The sequence below is a fragment of the Ictalurus punctatus genome, chromosome 1 (assembly GCF_001660625.3).
Source record: "Ictalurus punctatus breed USDA103 chromosome 1, Coco_2.0, whole genome shotgun sequence".
NCBI classification, from domain to species: Eukaryota; Metazoa; Chordata; class Actinopteri; order Siluriformes; family Ictaluridae; genus Ictalurus; species Ictalurus punctatus.
In genome coordinates, this window is record NC_030416.2 from 2,645,260 (window position 1) to 2,672,096 (window position 26,837).

The following is a 26,837-nucleotide window of genomic DNA, read 5'->3' on the forward strand; positions in this document are numbered from 1 at the left end:
AGATGCTCGAGTTTTAATTGCGCGAGTTAATTCCCTCCTGTTTTTGTGCTTCATGCATTTATTTCTATGCATTTCTGGAACGAGTTTTGGAGCGCGCGTGGGCGGCTGCATGGCGCAGTTCACGGCCTCGCGCCTTGCTCGATCTGCTGGTGCTGACTCCTGACGGCGAAGCGGTTCACGTGCACCGGGATGGGCACGACGATCTTTGGGTTGCGCACGGGCTCACCGGAGCGGCTGTTCACGTTCCCCGCCTTGATGCGCTTCCACTTCGCGCGCCGGTTCTGGAACCAGATCTTCACCTGCACCTCGCTGAGCTTGAGCGCGTGCGCGATCTGCGAGCGCTCGGTCAACGACAGGTACTTCTTGCAGTGGAACTCCTTCTCCAGCTCGAGCAGCTGCTCGCTCGTGAACGCTGTCCTTCGCCGCCGGCTCTTGCCCGCCGAAGACGCGCCCGCCGCTGCCGCCGCCGCCGCCGCTGCCGCCGTAGACGTGGAGCTCAGAGGCTCGTGCGAGCCCGCTTTCAGTTTGCTCTTGGAGCCGCAGCTGTGGCCGTCCGAGAAGCTCTCGTTCTCGCTGTCTCCCGAGCTGTCCTCGCGCTCGCTGCACGCCGCCTCGGCGGACTTCAGGTCGAGCTTCTCATCGTCCGAGCTGTACAGTTTAGTCTCACCTGACACACAGAGACACAGGAGAGGGAAATGCGCGCGTTATTCCTAACCATCTGTTCATCCACGAGCCAAAAAGAAAATAGGTTTTTATAAGTTTAAACCCTTCTAGCAGGATTTCCTGATGGGCTTCTAAATTAACCACAAATGTAATAACGAAAACTCACATTTTCCTAGTGCGACTTTTATTCATTTTTATTTTTTTGTTAGTTGTTATGAATTTTTAATGACTTTTTAACCACCTTGTCAATGCAAAGATCTGAAACATGCATGCTTTTATTATTTACTTTTAGATTTAACTCCTTTTTAAAAAATTATCTTGCAATGGTAGTCTTTTTTTCTTGCAAAAGAAAGTGCTGCATGTGTCGAAATCACTTCTACTCTGTTGCATTACCCTGTTCTTTCTGTGGTGTCCTACAAAACAACATATTTGCTTATTTGTGTTCGCTTATTTATTTACTCTTCATTGTTTAGCTGAAATGTCTTTCATGCAATCGGAATTCGTTTCCTCAACAGCCTCGTTGTTGTTGTTGTTGTTTTTTTTGGTTGTTGTTGTTGTTGGCTTTTTTTTTTTCATCAAACATTAATCGGTCTTGTTGCATTGAAGTCGGAGAGAGTGATTTGAAGCTTGTTGCGTTCTTGCTCTCACCTGCCACGGTCTGAAAAGTTTCCGAGAAGTTGAGGAGCTCGGCTGCCTTGTCGCGCGCGTGCAGCTCTTCGTGCGGACTCTCCTGGCGCCCGATCGCCGCGTCTGCGCTTAACCTGGGCCCGGTGATCTCCTGAGGTGGGTAGAAACCATCCGCGGGCTCTGAGAATCCCGGGAGCGTGGTGGTGAGGGCCACCATGGAAGGCATGCCCTGGCCCAAGCTCGCGCAGAACGTGTTGGTTAACCGGCCGGCGAAGGACGCCAGAGGCGCGAGGGGAGGAATGGCCGACGGTAATGGCGAGTGAGACAGGGCTTGCGGGATCACGAGCGGTCGATACGGCATGAACATCGGGTAGCCCGTGTAGAGCAAGTGGCCCGGCCGCGGCTGCGGAGTGCCGATTAACGAGTCTATGGAAAACGCCGTGCCGGGACCGCTCGGCCTCTGCATGCTGAAGTTTCCGTGTTCCGTCGCCGTATAAATCCTGAATTGTCTCTCTGTTTCTTGCCAGAAAAGCAAAACTTATTCCTGTCGATTATTCGCCGATTATTCGCCGACTGAAAAGTTCTCGCCTCTGCTTCTTCTTCTTCTTTTTCTTTTTCTTCTCCCCCCTCCTTCTCAAGTCTCGAGCTCCAGTCCTTCTCTCTCACTATTTGTCACATAGTGAGACATAAACACACACACGCACCTCTTTCCCTGCTTCCCACCCCTTCTCTCTCCCCCCCTTTTCTCTCTCGCTCTCTCTCTCTCACACACACACACACAGACACACACACACGCACTGTGAGTGCGCGAACGCTCATCAACACAAGAGGATAGAAGGGGGCGTGGCCCTGGAGACTCATCCATCTTCCTCAAATTACGCTTCATTTCCTCATTCAGGGCCTTTTTTGGCGCCGCTTTCCCAGTGGATACCAAACAGACGGGTCAAGTCACCCCTCTCGCTCCCTCTCTCTCCCCCCTCTCTACTCCTACAATGGCCCGCTCCACACTGAGTGAGATGCGCGAGACACCGCTTCAGCCCTGTAATCGCTGACCACACCGACCCGATCAGCTATTATTAATTTTGATTGATGACAAGCAATTACTTTGTATTCAAGAAGAGACGCGCAACAAACGGAGCTCCTTTTTTTTGTGTGTGTGTTTTTTTTTTTTTTTTTTTTGTCCAAACTCAGGGGCCGATGGCACCACAGATGTTTTGGCCCTCTTGTGTGTGTGTGTGTGTGTGTGTGTGTGTGTGTGTGTGTGAGAGAGAGAGAGAGAGAGAGAGAGAGAGAGAGAGAGAGAACGAGTGGGGCTTTTTATTCTGTGGGGGCTAAATGGTGAAATTGTGGCCTCTAAGAGCTCCGCTACAATAAGCCCCTGGAGAGAAAGTTCTGGATGAAATTACATTTTGGATGTAGGACTACAAGGGTTGGTGACATTTCTGGACCCCGGGGTTTTGGAGTGTGGGCTTGAGAACTGGTCTTCAGAAAAATAAATAAATAAATACAATTAAATAATAATAATAATAATAATAATAATAATAATAATAATAATAAGAGTAAGAACAATAATAAGAATTGTGATTTTATGGCACAGACCCTGGACTGTCAGAAAGCAAACTAGCCTAATTTGGAGCGAAACTTTCTCCATCTCTATTTATAAGTGGCCTATTCATTTAATCGGAGATCATTTTGCGGGTTTAAATGCCAGTTCGCTCGCGCCGCTGATTGGGCGCAGTGAAGTGGTGGTGGCGCACGCTCTCACAGACCGGCCGTCTGATTAACCATCACCTCCGACTCTGATTGGACCCCACATGCTAATTATTCTCAAAAATGCAAATGACCCCATTGAGTAGCCGCGCTCTTTGATCTATTCAAACCAGGCACTTAGGCCCCCCGTCCCTGCCCCACTTGCCCCCACTGTCATCCCCCAACACCCCCCTACCCTCCCCAACACACTGTCTATCAAGCCGATGGCACTTTTCTCAGACATTCCAGCATAAAACAATTTATAAGATGTCATCCTCTAAATCATGAATAAACGTTTGGATATTTATAAAAAAAATAAAAAATAAAAAAAAAGTTTTATATTTTTATTGAAGTTAATAATAATAACAATAATAATAATAATAAAATAGTAATTCTTCTTCGTCTTCTTTCTCTTATTATTATTATTATTATTATTATTATTATTATTATTATTATTAACACATTTTACTTCTCTGACATCTACCAAACACTGCATGCAGTATATACTTTCTCTTTTTAAACTTTTTTTCACCCCCAAGAGTTTTCCCTTTACCTTCCTTTTTTTTTTTTTCCTAAAGTCACTTGAGTTGTCAAAACTGTACACAAAATGTATACGTAGGTGGACATGTTTCTGAACGGAGGATGGGACGAGGTGGAGGAGGAAGGAGGAGAGGTGAGGAAGGAGGAGAGGTGAGAGCTGATGAGGATGGTGTGATGACGAGGAGGGTGTAACCGAGGATAGAGGTCAAAGTGCTCCTGTCACAATCGACATGAATGTATGGCTGCTCTTTCCTGATGAGGCCTGAAGAGTGGCAACAATCCCTTCATCATCATCATCATCATCATCATCATCATCATCATCATCATGGAATTGTCTGGCTTTCCAGATTCACCTTCATAGCTCTTGAATCAAATCATTGATAATAACCATAACAGTATATAATGAAAGGCCAGGGCATTGTAAAAAAAAAAAAAAAATTAACATGATAAGATGTTAGATTTTGAATACTTGTTATGAATTTGGTCATTCCCCTATAGGTCAAAATTATAATGAAATGAGTACATGTGAAAAATATCTAGAATTATCACAGTCGAGTCGTGAAGATGACATTTTTAGAAAGAAAGATTTAACTAGAAACTTGAGAAATAATTAATTGACTAAATTCAAACAGTTAAAGTTTTAATGTGTTTAATTTCTCAAATAAGCTACATTCTGAAAAAAAAAACTTTAAAGTAAAAATGCCAGAATGTTGTATATTTAAAAAACAAAAAATTTAAGTAGTGCAAATTTTGTCAAGAAAACACCGATTTCAAATTATTTGCACTAATAACATCACTGAGACACTTCCTGTAGTGGAACACTTAGCATTTTGGCGTCTTTATATTCTAAGGTTTTTAAGTATGGATGTCATGTTCCATTCAGAACACAGGCTTTTAGTAGGGTTCTTGATTTTTATTTATTTAATTAATTTAGCCAGGGGTAAAATTATCTATGGCCAAGTCGGAACCTCACGGAAGAGGCAACCAGCCCGAAAGCACCAACGATCCACCTCCAGAGTTGACTTCGGAGTCATCAGGTGCTTTTCTTTGTATACATCCCCCTTCCTTTTGTCGCCAAACATGCTGATGGTGTGTACGATCAAAGACTTTGTTTTGCACTGTTTAATAGTCGATTTGGCTTTTATTTGGCTTTTTTCCTGAAACCTTTTATTACGGCCCTAATTGCTTCACCTTATCTGTTCATGCCAACCATTTGTGTTGAAAGTTTGCAGTCTTCCCATGTTTATCCCAATGATAATGGATGCGGAATTGATTTTTCTTTTTTTTAACATGTAAGCAATCTTATATTTATACCCCAGTTAAAGGCAACGACAGTGTTCCTAGGGGACTGAGAGTAAATGGACAAAGAGTGTCAGATTTTCAAGTTTGTTTGGATTTATTTCAAATATTCTTTCTACTATCATTCTAAACAATAACACTGTTTTTAAAAACAGTTCTATTGCAAATCTTTATTTTTGTTAGAACAAAGAAAAATGTGTTTATTTTATACAATCATTTCTAGGAAGGGTGCCAATAATTCTGGCAGGTACGCTTCAATTTCACTAACAAAACACACAATTAGAAAGAAACACGTTTATTTGTATGTCAATGCAAATAAATGTTCAGGCTATACAATCAAACCATTATTTTAAAACTTCGTATTGTCTTTCGAGATAGATGTGATAGTTCAAAATGCAGGTCGCCCCCTTGTGGTCTAAACAAGTAACCACAATTTCCTCGATATCAATAAGCTCATCAGACATGTAAAAGAATTCCAGGTGGTAAATAAATCTACTATGCCGTACAGCAATCCTTCAATCATACAACAAAGCTCATCCTTTTAAAGTCTTATTAATGATATTTCCCGTACATGTTGTTTCAGTAAAACAGCGATCGCAAAAGAGAATGCATATTAGCATCATCTACAAAAGCGATTCCCCATCATCACCATCATCATCATCATCATCATCATCATCATCATCATCATCAGTCTTTTAAACACTGAAAATTAAAAAAACAATTCTCAAACGTTGTTTGCTCCAGAGTTCGACACATTCATTTACTCTAGTCTATCAAAGATGTCATGAATGTCAAATGTCACATTTATGCACAGAGCTGAATGATATTTGTGTCTCATTTAAGGCAATTTACATTTATTCATTCGGAAGATGCTTTTATTCCAGCTGGGATTTGATCTCACAACCTTCTAGTAACTAGAACAGAACTACTTCAAATTATTGGTCGGAGCATCTATATCTATATATCTATATCTATATCTATATAATATATTATAACACTGCTAGCAAGAAAATCCTAACAGGTACAGAGAAAAAATGATCTGAATACGACGACATCCACAGTGCATATCAGTAGACGACATGTCAAATGTATAAATTTATCGACCAAAGAGACCAAATTTTGTGTTTTCTTTTGGCTCACGAAATGGACAAGGTGAATTCACAGGTCAAAGTTCGCCTAGATGAACTCAAAAGTGAAAATAAGCACCACCAGAAGCAAATTTCACATTGTGCATCCTTTCCCCTTCAGTGAATCAGCTTTTCTGCCAGGTGAATTTTATTTGCGTTAGCATAGTTTTCAGCCAACTGTAGGGCCATAGCAGTAAAAAAATTAAAAATTAAATCAAAATAAAAGGTCAAAATAATCATTGTCACCTCTGCTAATGTCCACAGAGGATATGCGCTAACACAATTTAATGCCTTAGTTAAAAAAAGACATGCCTTTTTGAATAATAATAATTGTATAGCTAGAATTGTTTTACACAATAGTAGTCAACATCCACGTCCTTTTCACTTGTACCACAATGATTGTAAAGCTGATGGTACACTTTTAGTTCAGCGAGCACTTAGTGAACATAACCTCGAAACTCCAGCATCAGGTAGTGCTTCAGAAATGTGGGCAGGCCTAAATTGGGCACCACTTTGTGCACACGACCTTCTAGATAGGTGCGTAACCTGTGGCGAGCCAGATGTTGCAGGGAGCGAGGAGTATTGGCCAGGGCAAACACAGACTCGTAAAAGTCATGATGTTTCTGTAGAGAGAATCCAGAGAACAGTATAGTTTAGCATGTTATCCTGGTCATGTACACAACTTCTTTAAAAGGGCAATTACTTTCTAAATAAATACTTCGAAACCTCCAAGCATAAACTCTTCTGTGCTGATGACTCTCCCATGGAGAGTTTCGCCGAAAACTCCTTCCATCAATCATTTCCTTATTGAAAACTTTATTCCAAATCTGTCAAATGTTAGCTTGTAATTATAACTCCAATGGACAACTACCAACTGAATGCTAATAGCTACCTTGATGGATTACAGTGATGGGTTTCATTCTTTCTGTCACATTTTTAGATTTGTTCAGAATTTCATTTTTTATCATATTATGAACATAATTGAACTTTGTTACTTCCCACCTCTGTGGCTATGTTATGTTATCTTGAATTTGTAGAATGATCTATCTCAGCCTTAGGAGAACATAACTGCTGTCCTTTAATATTTTCCTACCTGGAACATGTCTGGAGGAACGGCCTCCACCCACCGATCATTGACTTTGAGACGGCTATATGCATTCAGCAGCACTTCGATTGTACGTGGTGACATACAGCAGTACTTTAGGACCTGGAATTAACACACACACACATTAACGACAATGATCAGATTACACATTTATTCATAACAGTCATCCAGATCAAACAACTGAGTTACTCTTACCACTGCAAAGTTCATTATGTTCTATTAACAGTATTTATTCCAATCATGCCACGTTGTGGAACTTAATTCCTGCCGTCACATACGTTATAGCAGCTTCAAACGGTCATTCCCTGACCAGTCCTGAAGACTTTCCTGTAGTGGGAAATTTACTGACTACTACAAAGCATTGACACTGGAGGCTCCTTCCATAAATATTAGCCTAAAATAAACATCTCCTTACAGAAAACTTCAGCACATCAACAATTATACCGTTTGGTTTATTAAATCGCACCATGTTTGTTACTGTGGATTAACCACCATACAAGTTGCTGTGTCATTTAATGCTGTAGAAAGAATAACATTAATACAAACTTGCGATTGAAATCACAGACTTCTGACCAAACAGGGTTGAGAATTAAACAGCAGCGTGGGATACCCTTAAGATGTGAAACATGGAGTGTGTATGTTATGAATGGTCTGTTAGGACAGTCTAGTCATTTCTTGAAACAGCCAACACTGAATTGGGGAAAGAAGGAGCTGCTCCTCAGTCAAGGTAACAATGACCTGGAGTGATATCCCCACCTGCTCGGAAAAAGGCCAGAGGTCGGCGGTGGTAGTTGTGAGGGAGTGCAGTGTGGAATAATTAAGCACTTGGCTTGATGAACAGATTGGGCCCCTCTCTGGGGGATTGTCGAGAACTTCTGCAATTAGTGCTAATTAATCTCCTATTAACATTTGCCTCATTAAGAATCAGGCAATTTATCCGGCACAAGTGGGATTCACTGGATGTACAGTACTAAGCGCTTTCTGCGATCAGCACAGCGTTTTAAAAAGACAACTAAACATTCCGATGGAATTTGATATCGTATTCTGTTTCTTGTGTTGCTGCATGCATTAATAGGTTTACTCCTTATACGTAATAAATATGCAAACTACAAATTGAGATTTCATTTGCATGAAGAGTATGTTTAGTAAGGCAGTAATCGAATGATAGCCAGCATTGAGTCAAAAAATCTGATATGTAGGTCAATGAGGTTGAGACATTAATGGAAATGTTGAATGCAGTGCAGTGATATGACCCAGTTGGGCGGAGTTATGGTAGAGACACGCCTTAACTAGTTAGCAATCTACGACATAACGAGCGTGATGGCCTTGACAGAGTTATTAGCAGGAAAGTTGAAGCGGATCTGTTTTTGCAGATTGTGCAGCTGAGGAGGTGACCGAGCTGGACAGACTGAAGGACTAAAGTGCCGCTGCATCGTTCTCTTCAAACAGACCTGAAGCAAGGGCTAAATCCCATAGCATCAAGATCAACAAGCTATAGAATGGTTTAAGTAGCGTTATCGCAGACCTCCTTATTTTAAAATCAGAGTTACTACGGAGTTATTACAAGTTACCATTCAAAAATACACAAAAAGAGTAGTCTTATTTTTTTACTTCAAGAAAAAAAAATGCAGATAAGCCAGTCGACATGTGAATCTAGAATGATGCGCATGTGTTTTGCACTCTCTGATGCCCTGGAAGCCACGCCCATTTCCCCTCCCATTTCTGGTTTCGATATTCCTGCTTGAAATATGTGGCCTCACTTTGTCACGGTAAAGGGAGAATGGCTTGAGTTCATTAACGTAAAACAAACTCTATCAATATACAGTACGTTCGACTTAGCTAACACTGAGCAAGAAACAGCTCACTACCCCCACAACCTCCAGGTGGTTACCGTATAACCCCATATATATATGACCTACAGTTTCTACAAGTGATTTGTGAAAGGACTATATCGAACTATATCTTTGACCGCACACCTGCTCCCACCCCCACCCCCAAGCTGTTTCAAAGCAACAGTTTGACCTCAGGAGGTACCCACAAGATCCTGCTAAGTGAAGGTTAAAACTAACATTGAGATCTGTACAGTCCTGGAACAGTTCTACGGATTGGCGAAACCGAAATCGGACTTTACTAGAGTGTAGGAATGAGGAAAGTATAAAGATTTTAAGATTTATAAAGTACAATCCGTGGTTGCGTTAGTATTAGGTCAGCCCTTAAGACTGCAAGCGGAACAGACCAAAACAGAAACTTGCTCGGGGGTTGATGAGGTTAAAACCCCAGAACCTGAGACAGATGTACTGACCTTTGGCAGAGCTCCTGGCCACACTCTGATTGATCCGTAGTTAAGCAATTCCTGAACAATCCGCTCGGGCTCATGCTCCAACTTATAGGCCACCATTTTTAGGATATTATGCATGGGCGCCTCGCCTCCGTAGTCCATGTCATTGACAGAGGCACCATTTCGCAGCAGTAGCTCCACTATCTTGGGGTTGGCGTTCTTGCACGCCATGTGCAGAGGAGTGCGGTTGTCGGCGTCGCCCGTGACCACTTTCGCCCCAGCCTCCACCAGCCGCTGGCACACTTGGGCATAGCGCTCCAGAGCAGCGTGCTCGTGTGGGTACGAACATGCAGCATTCAGTGGCGTTTGTCCTTCATCGTTCTGGCACTCCACTGCGGCACCGTGCCGCAGGTACAGATCCACGTGGGCCAGGAGGCCGTGACGTGCTGCTACATGCAACGGCGTGTCGTTTGCATCCAAGCTGCAGCCGTTTATGGCTGCACCGAACTGGATGATATGCTTGGCACACCTGGGAAGTGTACGTCAGAGATATAAGTAATGCTAAGACAACTTCTTCCTCTTTCTTTCTTTCTCTTTCTTTCATTCTTTCTTTCTTTCTGTTTATAGTTCTCTCTGTCTTTCCTCCTTGTTTGTTTTGTATTTATGATGTCTTTATTTCTTTTATCCTTTCTCTTGTTTATTTCTTTTGTTATTGGTTCTTTCTTTCCATTCTTTCTTAAATACATCTGTTTGCATCTGTTGTTTCTTTCTTTAATGTTTGCTTCTTTCTTTCAGTATTATATGGCTTGATCTTCCACTGTTCTTTCTTTCTTTCGTTATCTCATGCATCGACCTACTCTATTTATTTATTTCGTTCTTTCTTTTTCTTTCTTGTTCCTTTTTTTCTTTTTTCTTGTCTCTTTTTTTCTTTTTGTTCCTTATTTGTTTTGTATAAAAAATTTTCCTTCATTCTTTTATCCTTTCTCCTTTTTTTATTTCTTTTGTTATTGGTTCTTTCTTGCCATTCTTTCTTTTTCTTTAATCCATCCATCTGCTGTTTCTTTCCTTCCGGTGTTTTATGTTTTGATCTTTCTTTCTTTCCTTTAATCATGTCTTTCTTTCTTTTCATTTACTTAGTTTCTTTCTTAATTTGCTTCTCTTCGTTTTCTTTCTTTTTTCTTTCTTCCATTACATTTTTCATCTTGAATCACTCCATTTGCTTTTTTCCTTCTTTCTGGTGAGTTATTAATTTTTCTTCAATCTATCTGCTGTTTCTATCTGCGATCTGTCTTTCTTTCTAGCTTTCTTAAATTTTTTTACTGATCCATCCAGTGCATCCACTATTTATTTTTTGTTTTTCTTCCTCCCTTCCTCCCTTTCTTTCTAAAAAAAATCCTCCATCTGCTATTCTTTTTCTTTCTGTTTAGTTTCCTCTTTTTCTAATATTTATTTTTTAATATTGTTCTTTCTTTCTTTCTTTCTTTCTTTCTTTCTTTCTAGCTGTCTCTTTTCTTATATATGTTCAGATCATTAAAAGGCTCTGCCTTTGCTAATGACAGAAACTATATTATCAGTCATACTACATTACCTATGCTATGACCAATATTGACCTTGCTACAGTTCTTCAGATAATGTGACTAATTGTGCAGAATTTAAAAATAATGATAGCCAGTGACTTATTATCACTCACTCCAGTGACTCTGGCTCAGTGCAGAGGTGCAGGGGCATCAGTCCATCCTCGTTGACAGCGTTGGTGTTGGCACCATACTGTAGCAGCAGTTTAACGCAGTCTGTCTGGCACTCCTGGCATGCCTCGTGCAATGCAGTGCTGCCCCCAGGGGTAAAATCTACACTGGCCCCTCTCAGAAGGAGGTGCCTGAGGCAATCGGTGAAGCCTCTGCCCGCTGTGATGTGCAGGGGGGTGGTCAGCTCCTGCTCGTAGGTCAGAGACCACAGTCCTGAAGAAGGAAAGGCAGACCATCAGATTAAACATCAGCCCTTTGATTATTTTCCCACATGTGCGATGAATGCTGCTTGTGGAACTACGTTACAGAACGTTATTAGGCAAGGAAATGAATTCAGCTCAAGTGAGGAGCAGAACACTCCACGTCACGCTGTTACAGGAAAATAATCAACGAGCTGGTGCTGGGCTACATCCCAAAGAGTTTTATTCCCCTTATACCACAGCAGTTCGCCAATCATTACATTTTAATTCATTAAATAATACGATGATACTTTTTTTTTTATCTGTTTATAGTTCTCTTTTTCTTTCTACATTTCTTTGTTTGTTTGTTTTTAATTTCCTCTTTCTTTCTTTCTTTCTTTCTGTCTTTCTTTCTCTGTTTATTTTCTTTCTTTCTTTCTCCACATCTTTCTTTCTTTCTTTCTTTCTTTCTTTCTCTCTGTCTTTCTGTCTTTCTTTCTCTGTTTATTTTCTTCCTTTCTTTCTCCACATCTTTCTTTCTTTCTTTCTATTTTCTACTTTCTATCTATCTATCTATCTATCTATCTATCTATCTATCTTTCTCTTTCATTCTTTCTCTTTCTTTCTATCTCCACATTTGTTTGTTTTTGTTTCCCCATTCTATCGCTTTTTCTTTCTTTCTTTCTTTTTACTCTTTCTTTCTCCACATTTATTTATTTACTTCCTTTTTTCTTCCTTCCTTCCCTCCTTTCTTTCTTTCTTTCTTTCTTTCTTTTTACTTTTCTACCTTTCTCTCTTTCTTTATTTCTTTCATTACTAAACTAATAAAACTGAACTGAATTGAAGTTGAATTAACGATCTCATCTTTATTTGACAGGATACAAGAAAACAAAACATCCTTTTTTTCCCCTTCAAGTTCATAATACCAAAAAAAACCAAACAAACCCAAAACCGCTTATTACAGAGAAACCACAAAGAGCAAACACTTCTGTCCTGATGTCTTCCCCATGGTGCAAACCTTACTGACGCTGGAGACGCCTTCTCTAAATGGTAAGATAAATGTCTCCTCAGAGAAAAGCTATTTATGCATTTCTTATATATTTTTATTTGATCTACAACACTTTTTATTGATAACATATTATGTCATGACCACACAGCTTCTGAACAATGCATCAACACCTTCTGACCAATCAGATTTGAGAATTCAGCAGTGCGGTGACATACTTAACCCTCTGTAGTTGAACCTGTAGTTCTTCCACTCCTCGATGTCACTGGTGTCATATATCGCATCCATAAGGTGTGTGTACTCAGGGTCATCGACGATACTGATCACAGTGACCTCATCGCCAACCAGGAGAGCGTTCCAGAACTGAAGTACTAATCCCGAAGCGTGCGCGGTTGCGATTACGTCGTTGCGATATTTCTTCTGCTTCCTGAACTTAATCTTTGGTCCCATGATTTAAATGGAAGCAGTTGGACAGATGACCGGACGGGATCCAGCGTCTTGTTGTGGTGTTGTTTTGACCGTTTGTTTATCCTGAGTGATCTCTGTAGGATTTGAACGTCGTGCATGGACCGCTCTATTTTAAGGCTTCATGGCTGTTATGCAACCGGTTGGACACGTTAGAAGCCATGAGGCAGCTGTGGTATTCACACCACATGAGACTTGTGTGCTCTCACACCAGGCTGGTGCACTTATTAACCAACATTAATGATGACTCACGTCCTGCAGCCTCGCACCAACTGCTCTAACTGCTCTACAAAAACCAAATACCCATTATTTACAGAATGTTTATGTGGAGAAAGAGAGTGTGCCCCAGGTTAATGGGGTTCATGAAAGCTCCACCCCTCATCCATCCTGTAATTCTTTATTTTATTATGGTACTTGGATTATCTTCTTTTCCTACTTTCATCATTCGTTTCTTTCGTTCTTTTTCCTTCTTGCTTTCTTTCATTGATCCGAATATATTTATTCATTTGATTTGTTTCTTTTCTTTTCATTCATTCTTTCTTTCTTTCTTTCTTTCTTTCTTTCTTTCTTTCTTTCTTCCTTTCTTTCTTTCTTTAATCCCTCCGCTTGCTGTTTTCTTTCCTTGTGTACTCATTTGTGTGCTCTGTGTTCTTTTTTTTCCTATCTGTATTTTTCTTTCTTTAAGTCTACCATTTGTTTCTGTTTTCTCCTTTTCCTTTTTATTGCTCCTTGTTTCCCGTCTTCTTCCTTTTCCTTCTTTGATCCGTCCTTTTGATGTTTTCTTACTTTCTTAAATTCTGCCAGTAGTTATTCATTTCTTTGGATTATTTTCTTTTTTATTTTCTTCCTTTCTTTTTTTCTTTATTATCATTTACTCTTTTAGTTTAATCTTTTTTTTTTTTTGGGGGGGGGGGGGGGGGGGGGGTTAAAAAGTTTTTTTGTTTGTTTAAATATAATTAATTTCATTGTCATTCTTTAATCCTATCATCTGTCATTTTCTATTCTCCCTTTCTGTTTTTTCTTCTTTGTTTTTTTTTAGTTATTTTATCTTCCTTTTCCTTTTGCTTCCTTACTCCTGCTATTTTCTGTAGAATTTTTCCTTTCGTTCTTTCTTTCACACAATTTTTCCACATTCTTTATGCATTTTCTTTTCTTTCTAAAATTTTTTATCTGTCTTTCTTTTTAAGATCCATCTGTCGTTTTCTTTCTTTTTGTTAATTTTGTTCTTTTTCCATTTTATTGGTTCTATCTTTCCTTTTTTTACTTTTCCTTCTTTAATCCCTCCTAATGATTTCTGTTTATTTTTCTCTTTTTCCATTCTTTTGTTTTCCTTGCCATTTTTCATTCTTATTGTCCCCCCACAACCTCACCATTCTTTCTTTACTTTCCCTCCATTAATCCATCCATTTGTTGTTTCTTTCACCCAACGCATTCATATGAGTCATTGGTTATTTTGTCATTACCACATCGTATTGCATATAGTTCGACCAAACAGCTGCAGTTCAGCTGCTTAAAGAACTCAGACAGACAGACAGACAGACAAACAGACAGACAGACAGACAGGCAGACAAACAGACAGACAGATATATAGATAGATAGATAGATAGATAACCCAAACCCAGTACCTCTCACTTTCCTGTCAGCGACCCAGCGCATGGCCCCTCCCTCAGGCTTGATGACCAATTTATCCGGCGAGCCTCTGGGAAACAGTGTCTTCACAGCCTCCACATCTCCTGTGTACAGTGCATTCTGTACCACCAAATCATGGCATACCAGTGGCACCGATGGTACCTCCGAATTCTTCCTGGAGATTGTGGCTCTTTCCCGAGCCTCCTTCCTCAGCAGGTAGCCATTGACGGTTGGCTCCATGAGCTTCCTCTGATACCGCCGTCTCTCCAGAAGGTCTTGTTCCTGTTCTAAGGAGCGCAGAGCAGTTGGACTGAAAGCGAAGCTCCGGTGAGACATGCTGACAGGAAGATGCTACGGAATATTTTGCTTTTCTGTTCCGGCTTCAGCCTTGAACTGCCGTAGGCACCACGTTCGCTGTCTCACCCCGGCTCAGTGGAGTTGTTTTGATATTTAATCTCAGATGGGCCTTGCTGCCTATGAGCAGGACTCTATTTTTACCGCAGTCACATGGGCAGCGCATACCAGGTTTAGACATTCTACAGCTGAAAGTGTGACAAGGACAATTTTTAGTCCACTTTAGACTCCAATAAGCTTAGCCCCAATATGTATAGTGGGGATAAGTTTCAAGGTACACTTTGTAATCCCTTTCATGACTAACTAGTAAAAGTCAGTGTCATAATTACTCTGTCCCTCACATAGTCTCAAAACAACTGGCTCATTTGTACTGCTGGAAAATCCATACTATAAATTCTTTGGACGGAAATAGTATAGCAGTGTAGCAGGAGGGGGTGTGGTTTATCATGACTGTGGTGGTTGGGGGAGGGGCCACACATGTAATGACTAACACCTGAACCTTGTTTTCATTGTACATCTCTCCACTAGGATCGATGCTAGTCAAACCAGTTATTGTTAGCAAATTAGCAAAGCTTACCTCGACGTGCTTTTTTTCTACGGCGTTTGTTGGAGTTCGTGCCTTCTAGTGCGGCACAGAAGGTAGGGCCATGACTGCGCATCCTCAGGTTCCACACTGGATTATCCGTATTCAAATGCGCACTTTGAATAGTTACAGTGTAGCATTAGAAGGCCACATAGGTATTATTAATTGTTACTTCTGATCAGAAGGTTGTGAGTTCAAATCCCAGCACCGCCACTGCTGGACCCTTGAGCAAGGCCCTTAACCCTCAACCATCTACATGTATAAATGAGATAATAGTAAGTCGCTCAGGATAAAAAACGTTGCCAAATGCCATAAATGTATTGTAAAATGTAATTTAATACTTTGAGGCATAAATAAGGAAAGGTAATTAAATACATAAGTTCACACTGTAAAGTATAAAAATGCCACAATAATATTTGAGCATATTAACGAAGACCAATTATTCAAAGTATTTTTCCACCCCTTACTCTAGCCCTTTACTGAATAGTGTTGCCATATGGCAACAATGAATCTATCTCTATTTTTTTTTGATAGGTAATAATACAAAACTACTATTTTCCTATATAACTTGAAATTGGTGGCTTTAATGTTGACATAACACAAAAAAAAATGCCATGCCAGATAACCAGGAAGTGCTGTTTCCACTTCCTTTTATGCGGTCACATGACATGGTGAAGGTCATCCTCGCAGGGCTCTCAAAAATGTATAATTTTTTTTCAATATTTAGGCTACAAATTTAAAATTTAAACACTCTCTGAGATAAGTTAACCTTTATTTAGCCTATATATATTACACATTTTGAGTATTTTGTTAAAATGGTAAAACTGAATTGTTGCCATATGGCAACAACATGCGATAACGGAACCGTGGTATGCGTTCATGAATTAAAACAGACCTACGTAGCGAAAAAGACACTAGGGCTTCTCTAATTCTAGTATATTTACACTTTTTTACATTCAAACTGAAGAAACCTGTTGTCATTTCAGACATTTTGCAATTGCACCGTATTTTCAAAATTTTACATTTCAAGAGAAAGAATGAAAAAGATATTTCACCCAAACGTGGAAGTCCTTTCTAGAAGATATATAATGTTTACATGCTTAAATCTCTGCAATTTATAGTCTGGAAAATGCAGTAATTGGAATTTGTGTTATTTTTGACTATATGATACTTTCCACCATTGAAATAATTCAAGTAATAAAAATCTTTAAAACTTTTTTTTTTTTAAACAGCGATGTGTCTGATCCATATGTTAATGATGCTGCTGATCATACATACATACATTATATATACATATTATATATATATATATATATATACACGCACACATACACGCGCACACACACACATATATACCACTGATTGTGTTCTGCAGTGGCGTAATGGCTGTCACATTGACTGAAGGAATCAAAGACTTCCGACTTTGCAAACACACATTACTGGCGAGGGAGAGAGAGAGAGAGAGAGAGAGAGAGAGAGAGAGAGCGGCGAGATTGTTTTTTTGCTGCTGGAGTACATCCTTTTAAATGATACGCATAATGAGTTTATAATATGCATCTGGGCTACCTCCTCTCTACTTTGATGTCTTCCAAATGGCCCGGGTGTCATCAGCAAAACATGTAGGCACTTTCCCGGCCCATTGCCTCCCAAATGTATTTTAAATATCATTCCTCGTAACGCAATTATTTAAAACGTTGAACTAAACACTTACTAATGGGGGAAAAGAGACAGCGACTTCCACAAATTCATTTCTCAAATGGTGGACATTCACATTTTTTTTATTTTTATTTTATTATTTTTTTTTAAATGGAGGCAGGGACTTTCTCGACCAAGAAAAGAAGATGGGGGGGCAAAGAAAAAGAAAAAAAAATAAGGGAAAAGAAAAAAGGAATCAGCACTCCTTTCAGTCATTCGTCTTACTCCCTGCAGACACCACACAAGCACACACACACACAAACACACTCCCTGCAGAACACAGAAACACACCAAGCCACTCGCATACACAAGTCAATTTTGGTAAAAGCAATAAGATAAACACACGATCTGGCCATCTGTGGTGCTCTCTGGTCACTGGACTCACGAAACATCCTAATGATCGCCGGCCTCATCAATACAATTAGGCAATTAGTTCCTGCTGATTATCTCCCACTCATTGCCAACTTGACTGCTGTGCCTCCCATTAAAATTAAAGCACAAAAAAAAAGGAATATACGGAAAGCTCATCTAGTTGGCATGCGAAGACAGCGGTAATAACACATTCGCTAATTAATGGGACAATGGTAGGAGGGGAGGACTTTTAAAAACGCATGCTAATCGGTTGAGACTAAATTACAGAGTAACTAACACACTTATAGTATTTTAAAAGGAAGACGATGTCCTAAAAAGGCCGACAGTTCAAATAAAACTCCGCCCTGCGTGACTCTTAAGCTTCATAACGAATCAGAGATTTCTTTTCACTTCGCTTAGCGGCAATGCTTGCATCATCTCCACCTTAGGAGAGCGAGATGTTCGGAGATGCTTTTCCACTCACAACAGCTGTAAAGAGTGGTTATTGGATTTAACCTTGCCTCCCTGTCCGCTCATACAACTCTGGTTGTTCTCCTCAAGGTCTTGGGACCTAAACGACGGTGATGTTTTTTGTTTGTCGCACCAGTGTGTAAAGCTTAACCGAGTGTACGAGCATTTCTGTTACAGTACAGGAGTGTGAGCGTGTATCGTTTGCATACTGGGCAGTATAGAGAGCTGGATGTATGCTGTATTGAAATAAAGTAGCAACTTCCTGAATAAAAACACGACGCGGCATAACCGAGTCAGTTATAGACTGTAATACGAAACACTTTCCCACTCAAACACTTCGGCCCCAAATAGGATCGGTGTAGTATTAAATGCAAATGTCCAATGTGTGACAGAGAGACGCGGTTGGCATGCAAACGCGCAGATTTGCACCAAGTCACGGATAACTCTCGGCTGTGCGTTTCTGTAGCGCTTTCTTTGGCCACGAAAACGTTTTTGAAAGAATCGTTGATGGCGTGAGGGATGTGATGGGGGAGGAAAACCCAGACCCTTCCAGCGTTTAAGCCGGTACCTGCGATGTTTAGCGCGCTATACGTTGTGCTGTTGATCCCCGCGCAAATGGAGGCCCTCTTCATTATGACAATTGAGAGGTTCATATTTCAACCTAATAGCTCTCGATAAATTTAACAATCGATCACAACCTCATTTCATCGCGAGCGCCCCTAATACGCGCTTCCCCGCCAAGTGGAACATTTTCTAATGATGCACTTGCACACCAAAACAATGCGGGGCCCAGTGACTACATTAGTCACTAATGTCCCTATCCATAATGTGCTTATAACGCTCTCCCAAAAGAGAGAGAGAGAGAGAGAGAGAGAGAGAGAGAGAGAGAGAGTAGTAGAAAGAGAGAGAGAGAAATGACTCCAGAGACACAGAGAGAGAGAGAGAAAGAGAAAGGGGGGATCAGCGAGGAACCGGGAGATCAGAGGGAAAATGGTCATGATGATGATAGTGCTTAAGACACTGTCATTAATGACCCTATCACACGCGCCGTAATACGTCCGCAGACATGCTCTCATTAGCATACATCAGACCATCAAGGCACATTGCAGGAGCAAGAGAGCAAGCAGGGGAGGGAGACGGAACGCAATACACAACATTAACATCCGGCATTGCTCAGGCTGCGTTGCTGTAGCTCTGATTAATGCAAAACAAAAAGCACCATTTATTTTCAAACCAAGGTGTCTGCTTTTCCTCTGCTCGTTTCCTTTTTTAAAGAATTTTTAAGTTCCCCCCGACCCCCCTGTTTGCAAATGTTCACCAGGCTAATACTGAGCTGAAACATGAATAAATTGTTGACCGAGTGTTAATTAACAAAGCAACCTTCAGGCTAATTAGACGACGCTTTTACGGACTTCCATGTTTATGCAAATCAAACTTATCTCATCATCATCTGAAAGTTGTACAGAAATGCTAAAGACGATAATAGCTCTAGTTTATATATAGCGCCCTCTACTAATATTGGCACCCTTGGTAAATATGAGCAAAGAAGGCTGTGGAAAATTGCCTTTATTGTTTAAAACTTTGGATCTTTTGTTCAAAACATTCACAAAAATACTCTGCTCTCATGGATATCAAACAATTGCTAACAAAACACAGGTTTATTAAAAATTATGTCTTTGTTAAATATAGGTGTGCAACTATTATTGGCACTCCTATGAATTCATATGAGAAAAATATATTTGAAGTATATTCCCAGTGATATTTTAACATGTTTTTAGTACACCTGGGTGACCAAGGAACAGGACATTGTTCAACCATGACTTCCTGTTTCACAGGGGTATAAATATGAGGTAACACACAGGCCAAATTCCCTTAGTCATTCATAACAATGGGTAAGACCAAGGAATATAGCTGTGATGTGCGGGAAAAGGTTGTTGAGCTTCACACAATGGGGCGTGTCTATAAGAAAATAGCACAGGCATTGAAAATGCCCATTTCCATCATCAGGGCAATAATTAAGAAGTTCCAGTCAACTGGAAATGTTAAGAATCGACCTGGAATTGGACGTGTGTCTGTATCGTCTCAACGCACTGTGAAGAGGACGGTTTGAGTCGCCAAAACATCTCCAAGGATCACAGCTGGAGAACTGCAGAAGTCAGTTGCGTCTTGGGGTCAGAAAGTCTCCAAAACTACAATCTGAAGTCACCGACATCACCACAAGCTGTTTGGAAGGGTTTGAAGAAAAAAAAAGCCTCTACTCTCATCCAAAAACAAACTCGAGCGTCTTCAGTTTGCCGACACTACTGGAACTTCAAATGGGATCGGGTTCTACGGTCAGATGAAACCAAAATAGAGCTTTTTGGTAATAAACACACAGGTGGTTTTGGAGCACACAGAGAGGTGGCCGTATGGAAAAGTACCTCATGTCCACAGTTAAATATGGAGGAGGATCTTTAATGTTTTGCGACTGTTTTTCTGCCAGAGGACCTGGACATTTTGTTAGGATACATGGCATCATGGACTCTTACCAAATATCAACAGGTATTAAATGAAATCCTGACTGCCTCTGCCAGAAAGATTCAAATGGGCCGTGGTTGGATCTTCCAGCAGGACAGTGATCCAAAACATCATCAACATCAACACAGAAATGGTTTACTGACCACAAAATCAAGGTCCTGCCATGACCATCACAGTCCCCTGACCGAACCCCATAGAAACCCTGTGTGGTGAACTCAAGAGGAGAGTCCACCAGCGTGGACATCGAAATGTAAGGTTCTGTATGGAAGAACGGTGTTCACGCATGTTAACTCAAGTAAACACATCGTGGTAATGATATGTGATAAATAAATAAAGTGTGAAAAAAGTAAAGTGAAATAAATGAATCAGGTGAAACTTAGTGTGGAAAAAGACATGACAATAAATGAATTGTGTGTATAACAAATCACATCATCTGAAAAAAAAAAGTGAAAAATTAATTGTGTAACAAATTTACTTGTAAAACGTAATGAAAAATGAATGTTGTATAAAAAAAATTACAGGAAAATAAATGAATCATTTAAAAAATCTGATGGAAAACACATGGATTGTAGGGAGTGTCTAAAAAGCACGTGTAAATTTCATGTAAAGTTTTTTTTTCCCTTTTAACTGCAAATCTATTATCAAGCTTATTTCAGGTCTGGAATATTTCACATTTAGGAAACTAGTTTCAATGTTTTTCAGATACAAAAAGCATGTTTTTGTAGAAAATTATGAACAGTAAAATTAAATAATAAGTGATTTACTTGACAAATGACACAAACTTTACCAAAAGGTAAATTGTGGTATTTTTAATCATTGATGTTTAAAAAGTAGTACCTTAGTACATATTCTCTCTACTGAGGAGACTGAGATGCTTTTAAACAAAACAGCCATTTGAGTAAATGATCACCAGCGGCCATTAGCATGGCTAAATTCACAAAATACAGTTTAAGCAAAAATGTTCTAAACCTACCGCCCAAATCCACTCGTTACGTTCAATTAAGTCGATTCAATTAAGCGGAAACTTTTTTTTAAGCTATAGCACTAGTGTTGGTAGTAGCTGCTTGTGTTTTTGAGAAAGACAGTTTACTCATTCTACCACAAGTCATAAAGTACTGGCTAATTTTTGATAAAATCAGTAGTTCCGGCTGTCATCCAAATCGCAGGTTTGAACATAATGTTTAATATAATGCGCTAGTTCTAATACGTTAACTTTTCTGTAGTAACAACTCATTCTATTCTATTCTTCTATCTAACTTCTATTAATAATAAACAGATTCAAAAAACTTTACTGTAAGGAGATGTATTTGACATTTATGTAAGGAGTCTCCAGTTTCAGTACTTTCTAAGTCTTGGTTTCTTGGTAACACAACAAGCAACAATTTTAAAAAAAAATTGTCTTTAAGAAGAAGAAAAAAAACGATGAAGGCCTAAGTGAGAACTTTCCACAACATTAAATGTAACTGTAAACAGATAAAAAAAAAAAAAAAGAAAGAGTATGTCATCCTTTAATAAATAAAAACCTTGCTGTCGGATAGCCGATAAGAGATATAAATCAATTCGGGATGTGCTGTGAGTGGAAAACGATAACCTTCGCTGTGGTAACAGTGACTCCGCTTCATCACACCCCCACGTTGTTGATTATTTTCCTTTAACAACCCAACACACAGTGTTTTACTGCTTACATATATATATATATATATATATATAAAAATCTCCTCTACTTAGGAACTCTTAATGTCATGATATTTGGAATTTGAGAATTGTAAAATTCAGAAAAGTATACCTAAACATAAAATATTGACACAAAACAGAGAAAATTAGGGAAACGATAAAGAACAGAGGCCATGTCAAATAACTACAGGCCCAAAAGTCACATGAGATTCAGTGTAGATGCTTGTGCATTCCTTTATTTCTTCATTTAGTTTTCATAATGTAAAATTTCAATCAGAGGGAAGAGAACAGGGGGTTTGTTTGTTTGTTTGTTTGTCATTGGTGATTTCTTACAGATTGGTATTTTAATCTTTCAGATTGGTAAATTCTTAATTCATGGTTCATTTCTAATTTGTGTACAGTTATGTGAAGATTTAGGAATTAAGAAATGGGGTTAAACCCCATTCACTGTTTCTGACATTTCTGACCTAATCAGCAAACATGTAAACAATGGTTTCGATTAACGACACCTAGCCTACAGAAACCTTTATAGCTACTTCTGGGAACTATTATTATTATTATTATTACAATATTATACACAGTAGTAACCTGTTTCATGTAGAGCTTCAGTTTTTGTCTTAATGTGCTGAAATCGCTATTTTATCCATTTGATCCCATTTTGTGCTGCTGATCTTGACCACTGAGGTCGCAGATGTTTGTCGTTTGAGACCGCCATCTTAAAAGTTCTCAAACACTGCCATCTAGTGGTGAATATATGTTACTACACAACATCATGATGTGTGTCTACAATATTACAAGTGAGTATCAATCATGGTCATTATCTACACTTACAACTTTCATTTCTCTATTATAAATTCTTTATTCTGATATTTTGAGATACGTCGTAATCATCAAGATTAAAACAAAAAGGCTTGAAATATTTCACTTTATCGGTGATGAATCTAAAATATATTAAGTTCCACTTTTTGAATTAAATTACAGGAAATAAACTTTTCAATGCTTTTTTTTCTCTTTTTATTCTTCTTTTACAAACTATATTTTTTTATGATTCCTTGTTTGCATTCTTTTTTTTTTTTTTTTTAATAATTATATTTATTTTGTTATTTCTAGCTTTTATTTACCATGACTTTTGCTTTTCTCTTGTGGTTTTTTAAATAATTTATATTATTCTTTTTGCTGCTCAGGTTAAATCCCTACTTGACAGCTTAAAATAATCGGTTTTAAATGTATTGTTAATTTCTTCGTGAAGCACTCAGAGCTGATTTTTATGTATGAAAATATTGTGACGTACCGTAGATATGATGTGGACCAGAACTTAAACTTGAACCATGTTTAGTGGAACAAAAAGTAAACAAACAAAAACAATAATTAGCTCAGTGTGATTACAGGAACAATAAAACAACCCACTTGTAAACAATATTAGCTTTCGAATATACCCGCTACATGTTTCCGGCTTTTCCTTAACCAGTGCAGCCATTCCTGTTTCATATCGGAACATTTAACACTGAAAAAACAGTTAGTCTTAACAACCCCAACGTTAATGTCTGTTTTAGATAATTACAACATTCAAAAAGAAATTCTATTCAAAATGGAATGTCTGATGATGAAGAAAAAGAAGATGAACAAGATCAAGAACAAGAAGATCAAGAACAACAAGATCAAGAATTACAAGACGAAGACCTTTGTACCAGTATTGCACATCTGATCCAAACCAACTAGGAAAAACGACTATATAGAATGGATGAACTTGAGACACCACCACTCAGAAGACATTTTGTGCAGTTTTATTTCCAAAAACCAAAATAATCCAGCCCAAACACCATCTCACTTGGAGCTAGTGTACTTGGTGACGGCTTTGGTGCCCTCGGACACGGCGTGCTTGGCGAGTTCCCCTGGAAGCAGCAGACGCACGGCGGTCTGCACCTCACGGCTCGTGATGGTCGAGCGCTTGTTGTACTGCGTCAGTCTGGACGCCTCGGTGGCGATGCGCTCGAACACGTCGTTCACAAATGAGTTCATGATGCTCATAGCTCTGCTCGAGATGCCCGTGTCTGGGTGCACCTGCAAAACAAAAAAGCAAAATAAATAAATCATGTAATAGGAACACCTGTACATTCATTCATGCTAATCCAGTCAGACAATCATGTGGAGATGGCACAACGCGTAATCTCCTGCAGATACAGGTCAAGAGCGGTCTCCATGACTTGGACTGTGGCATGGCTCTTGGTACCAGAGATTGAGTAGATCAGTGTGCTGATCTCTTGGGATTTTCACATACAGCCATCTCTATACGCAGGAAAATACACCTTGTTGATCAGACAGAGTCAGAGGAAAACCGTGAGACTGGTTCAAGCTGACAGGAAGTCTACAGTAACTCAAACCAACCAACTCTTTACAGTCATGGTGAGCTGAAAAGCATTTCAGAACACATCAAACCTTGAGGTGCATGGGCTACAACAGCACATCCTTTCAGGCAAAGAACAGGAATCTGATGCTACATTGGATACAGCCTCAAAGATTTATTGATCAGTTTAGTCAATAAGGTTTCTAGGATGGACTTGAGGATCATTCGGTGGTTCTTAGGATAATTAAGAAGGTTTTAGTTTTCTGAAAGGGTTCTGCTCACACACCTTGATGACCTCAATATGACTTTTCGCTAAACCTTTGAAGATTTAGAAAGAACTTTTACAGACGATTAAGAGTTTTCTGAAAAGTGACGTTTGCGTTCATGTTTACGTGACGTGAACATCGTAAAATCTTCAGTGACGTAAAATCTTCAGTCTTTCAATACTGATTTTTTTTTTTTTTTTTTTTTTTTTTTAATTTTATACTACAAAATTCATTCCAGTTCATGCACTGGCACATGCTAGCTGAAATGAATGGCCAAAAGGTCTCCTCTTCTACTACAACAAATAAATTTTTTCATGAAGAATTAATAATACATAAATTTACTATTAATTTTTTTTAAAATTAGAATAGAATATTAGAATATTTATAAGGAAGTGTGCAATGGATTGATAACACCACCACTCTGTGGGAACAAAAAAGTACATTTTCTTTGTCACTAGTGGTGGGTAGTACATCTACTGTATTTGATATACTGCAATTCCATCCATCCATCCATCCATCCATCCATCTTCTACCACTTACTCCTTTTCAGGGTGCCAATCCACCGCAGGGTACACTCACATACACATTCACACACCCATTCATACACTACGGACATTTTGGACATGCCAATCAGTCTACCATGCATGTCTTTTGGGAGAGCAAACACGGAAGCACAGGGAGAACATGCAATTCCGCACACACAGGGCCACGGTGGGACTCGAACCCCCGACCCTGGAGATGTGAGGCGTGTGTGAGGCGAAAGTGCTAACCATTAAGCCACTGTGCACCCTTATACTGTAGAAAGAAAACAAAAAGCCCAAAATGAACTCTTACCACACTGCTCAATTATACGTCCACACCATAGGGGTCAATTTGACATTGACATTGTGACCCAGTCAGGTGTTTATAAAAAGGGTCTAAATTAACTAAATTAAAAATGTTGAAGGGGAAAAGCACAACAACATTTATTATAATAATAATAATAATAATAATAATAACCCCACCTGCTTCAACACTTTATAGATATACACAGCATATGTTTCTCTCCTCTTCCCTTTCCTTTTAGAAGCCTTTTTTTCACCCGGGGCTTTCCCTTTCTTCTTACTCCCATCGTTTGTCATTTTGACCAAAGATTGAGGGTTTTTTTTTTTTTTTTTTTTTTTTCTTCTTCTAATTTCAGTGTGAGAAATTCACAGCTCAAGGCCGAACTTGAGGTCTTCAGCAGAGCTCAGCTGCAGCTCATCACCAATTTATCACGTGGTCACAAATACATGACGAGTCCAATTAAACCCAGTGACATTCCTGCTCTCTCCACCTGCTCTGGAGCTGTTCTCTCTTAACATGTTGAAGTGAAAATCTGACCCTTCATGGCTTTGAAATAATTCAGCATTTATTAAGTCCCACAGGCTTTTAATATTGCCCCCCCCCCCCCCCCCCCAAACATTGCTTGCATTCAAACTAATTAACAACTTACACTCATTAACAATTACCAAGACTATTTATAGCTATAAAATATTCAAGCTTCAAATTATTACTGTTAATGGTCGTGACAGCCCTTCCAAATCAACAATAAACATTTTTACATGTTATTATTATTATTATTATTATTATTATTATTATTTTTTAAAATTTTGTAAGTTTTACATTTTCCCCATGTAGTGTGGTTTATTTCTCCACAGCTGATTTTCTTACATGGTATACATTATTTACTTGAATAAATGAATCAACTTGAACGTAAACACTCAGGTCCAAAACATTTCATGTTGACCGTTTGGAAAATTAGAGCAATATTCTTAATGTGTACACAATTGGTTGGGCTGATTTCTGTAATCCTTAATATAATATATATATATGAATTTATGTTAAACAAACTAAGGTCTTCAATAGAGTTTCACTAAACAAAATCATTGAATTTTATTTAAATTAATTTGGCATTTTGTGTAGAAATTCATCAAGCTATACAAGATGTATCGAGATGTATAGAAAGTTTGTAAAGGTGTGTAAATAGTGTAGTGAGCAACAGAAATGAGGATAATTATGTGATTTTTATGTCTTGTCTTATCCTGTAAATTGATTGATTGTCTCCAGAGCATGAGCGTTTATTTTGCCACATGGGATTTCTGTACACAATTCATTTATTTTCACATGCACTAGTACTAGAGCTAGGAAC

The 26,837-nt window shown here is 39.1% G+C and overlaps 3 protein-coding genes across 4 annotated transcripts in view; all 3 read right to left on the bottom strand.

The window, feature by feature from the left end:
* The window catches only part of gbx1 (gastrulation brain homeobox 1), a 3,103-nt gene extending 779 nt beyond the window's left edge, over window positions 1-2,324 (bottom strand). Inside the window, exons 1-2 of the mRNA XM_047160609.2 lie at window positions 1,312-2,324; window positions 1-667 (exon numbers count right to left, since the gene is read on the bottom strand). The exon at window positions 1-667 is cut by the window's left edge and continues 779 nt beyond it. Coding sequence (XP_047016565.1) covers window positions 120-667; window positions 1,312-1,756 — 993 coding nt within the window. The 5' untranslated portion in view covers window positions 1,757-2,324 and the 3' untranslated portion in view covers window positions 1-119. The remainder of the gene's footprint in view (window positions 668-1,311) is intronic.
* Window positions 2,325-4,953: 2,629 nt separating this feature from the next.
* On the bottom strand, window positions 4,954-15,139 carry asb10 (ankyrin repeat and SOCS box containing 10). Of its 2 annotated transcripts, none has more exons than XM_017493833.3 (5): window positions 14,409-15,139; window positions 11,079-11,346; window positions 9,413-9,917; window positions 7,099-7,212; window positions 4,954-6,628 (listed from the first exon to the last, which is right to left on the bottom strand). In XM_017493833.3, exons 1-5 carry the CDS (start codon window positions 14,746-14,748, stop codon window positions 6,443-6,445), a joined length of 1,413 nt encoding a protein of 470 aa, XP_017349322.1. In that variant the 5' UTR covers window positions 14,749-15,139; the 3' UTR covers window positions 4,954-6,442. The 2 variants fall into 2 exon arrangements, with proteins under 2 accessions (XP_017349322.1, XP_017349384.1); XM_017493895.3 differs by lacking the exon at window positions 14,409-15,139 and adding an exon at window positions 12,537-13,662.
* An 8,680-nt stretch (window positions 15,140-23,819) lies between these two features.
* zgc:92591 lies at window positions 23,820-25,942 on the bottom strand. The gene is made up of 2 exons (XM_017460864.3): window positions 25,672-25,942; window positions 23,820-24,118 (listed from the first exon to the last, which is right to left on the bottom strand). The coding sequence occupies exons 1-2, from the start codon at window positions 25,786-25,788 to the stop codon at window positions 23,882-23,884; spliced, it is 354 nt and encodes a 117-aa protein (XP_017316353.1). The 5' UTR covers window positions 25,789-25,942; the 3' UTR covers window positions 23,820-23,881.
* Window positions 25,943-26,837: the final 895 nt, after the last annotated feature.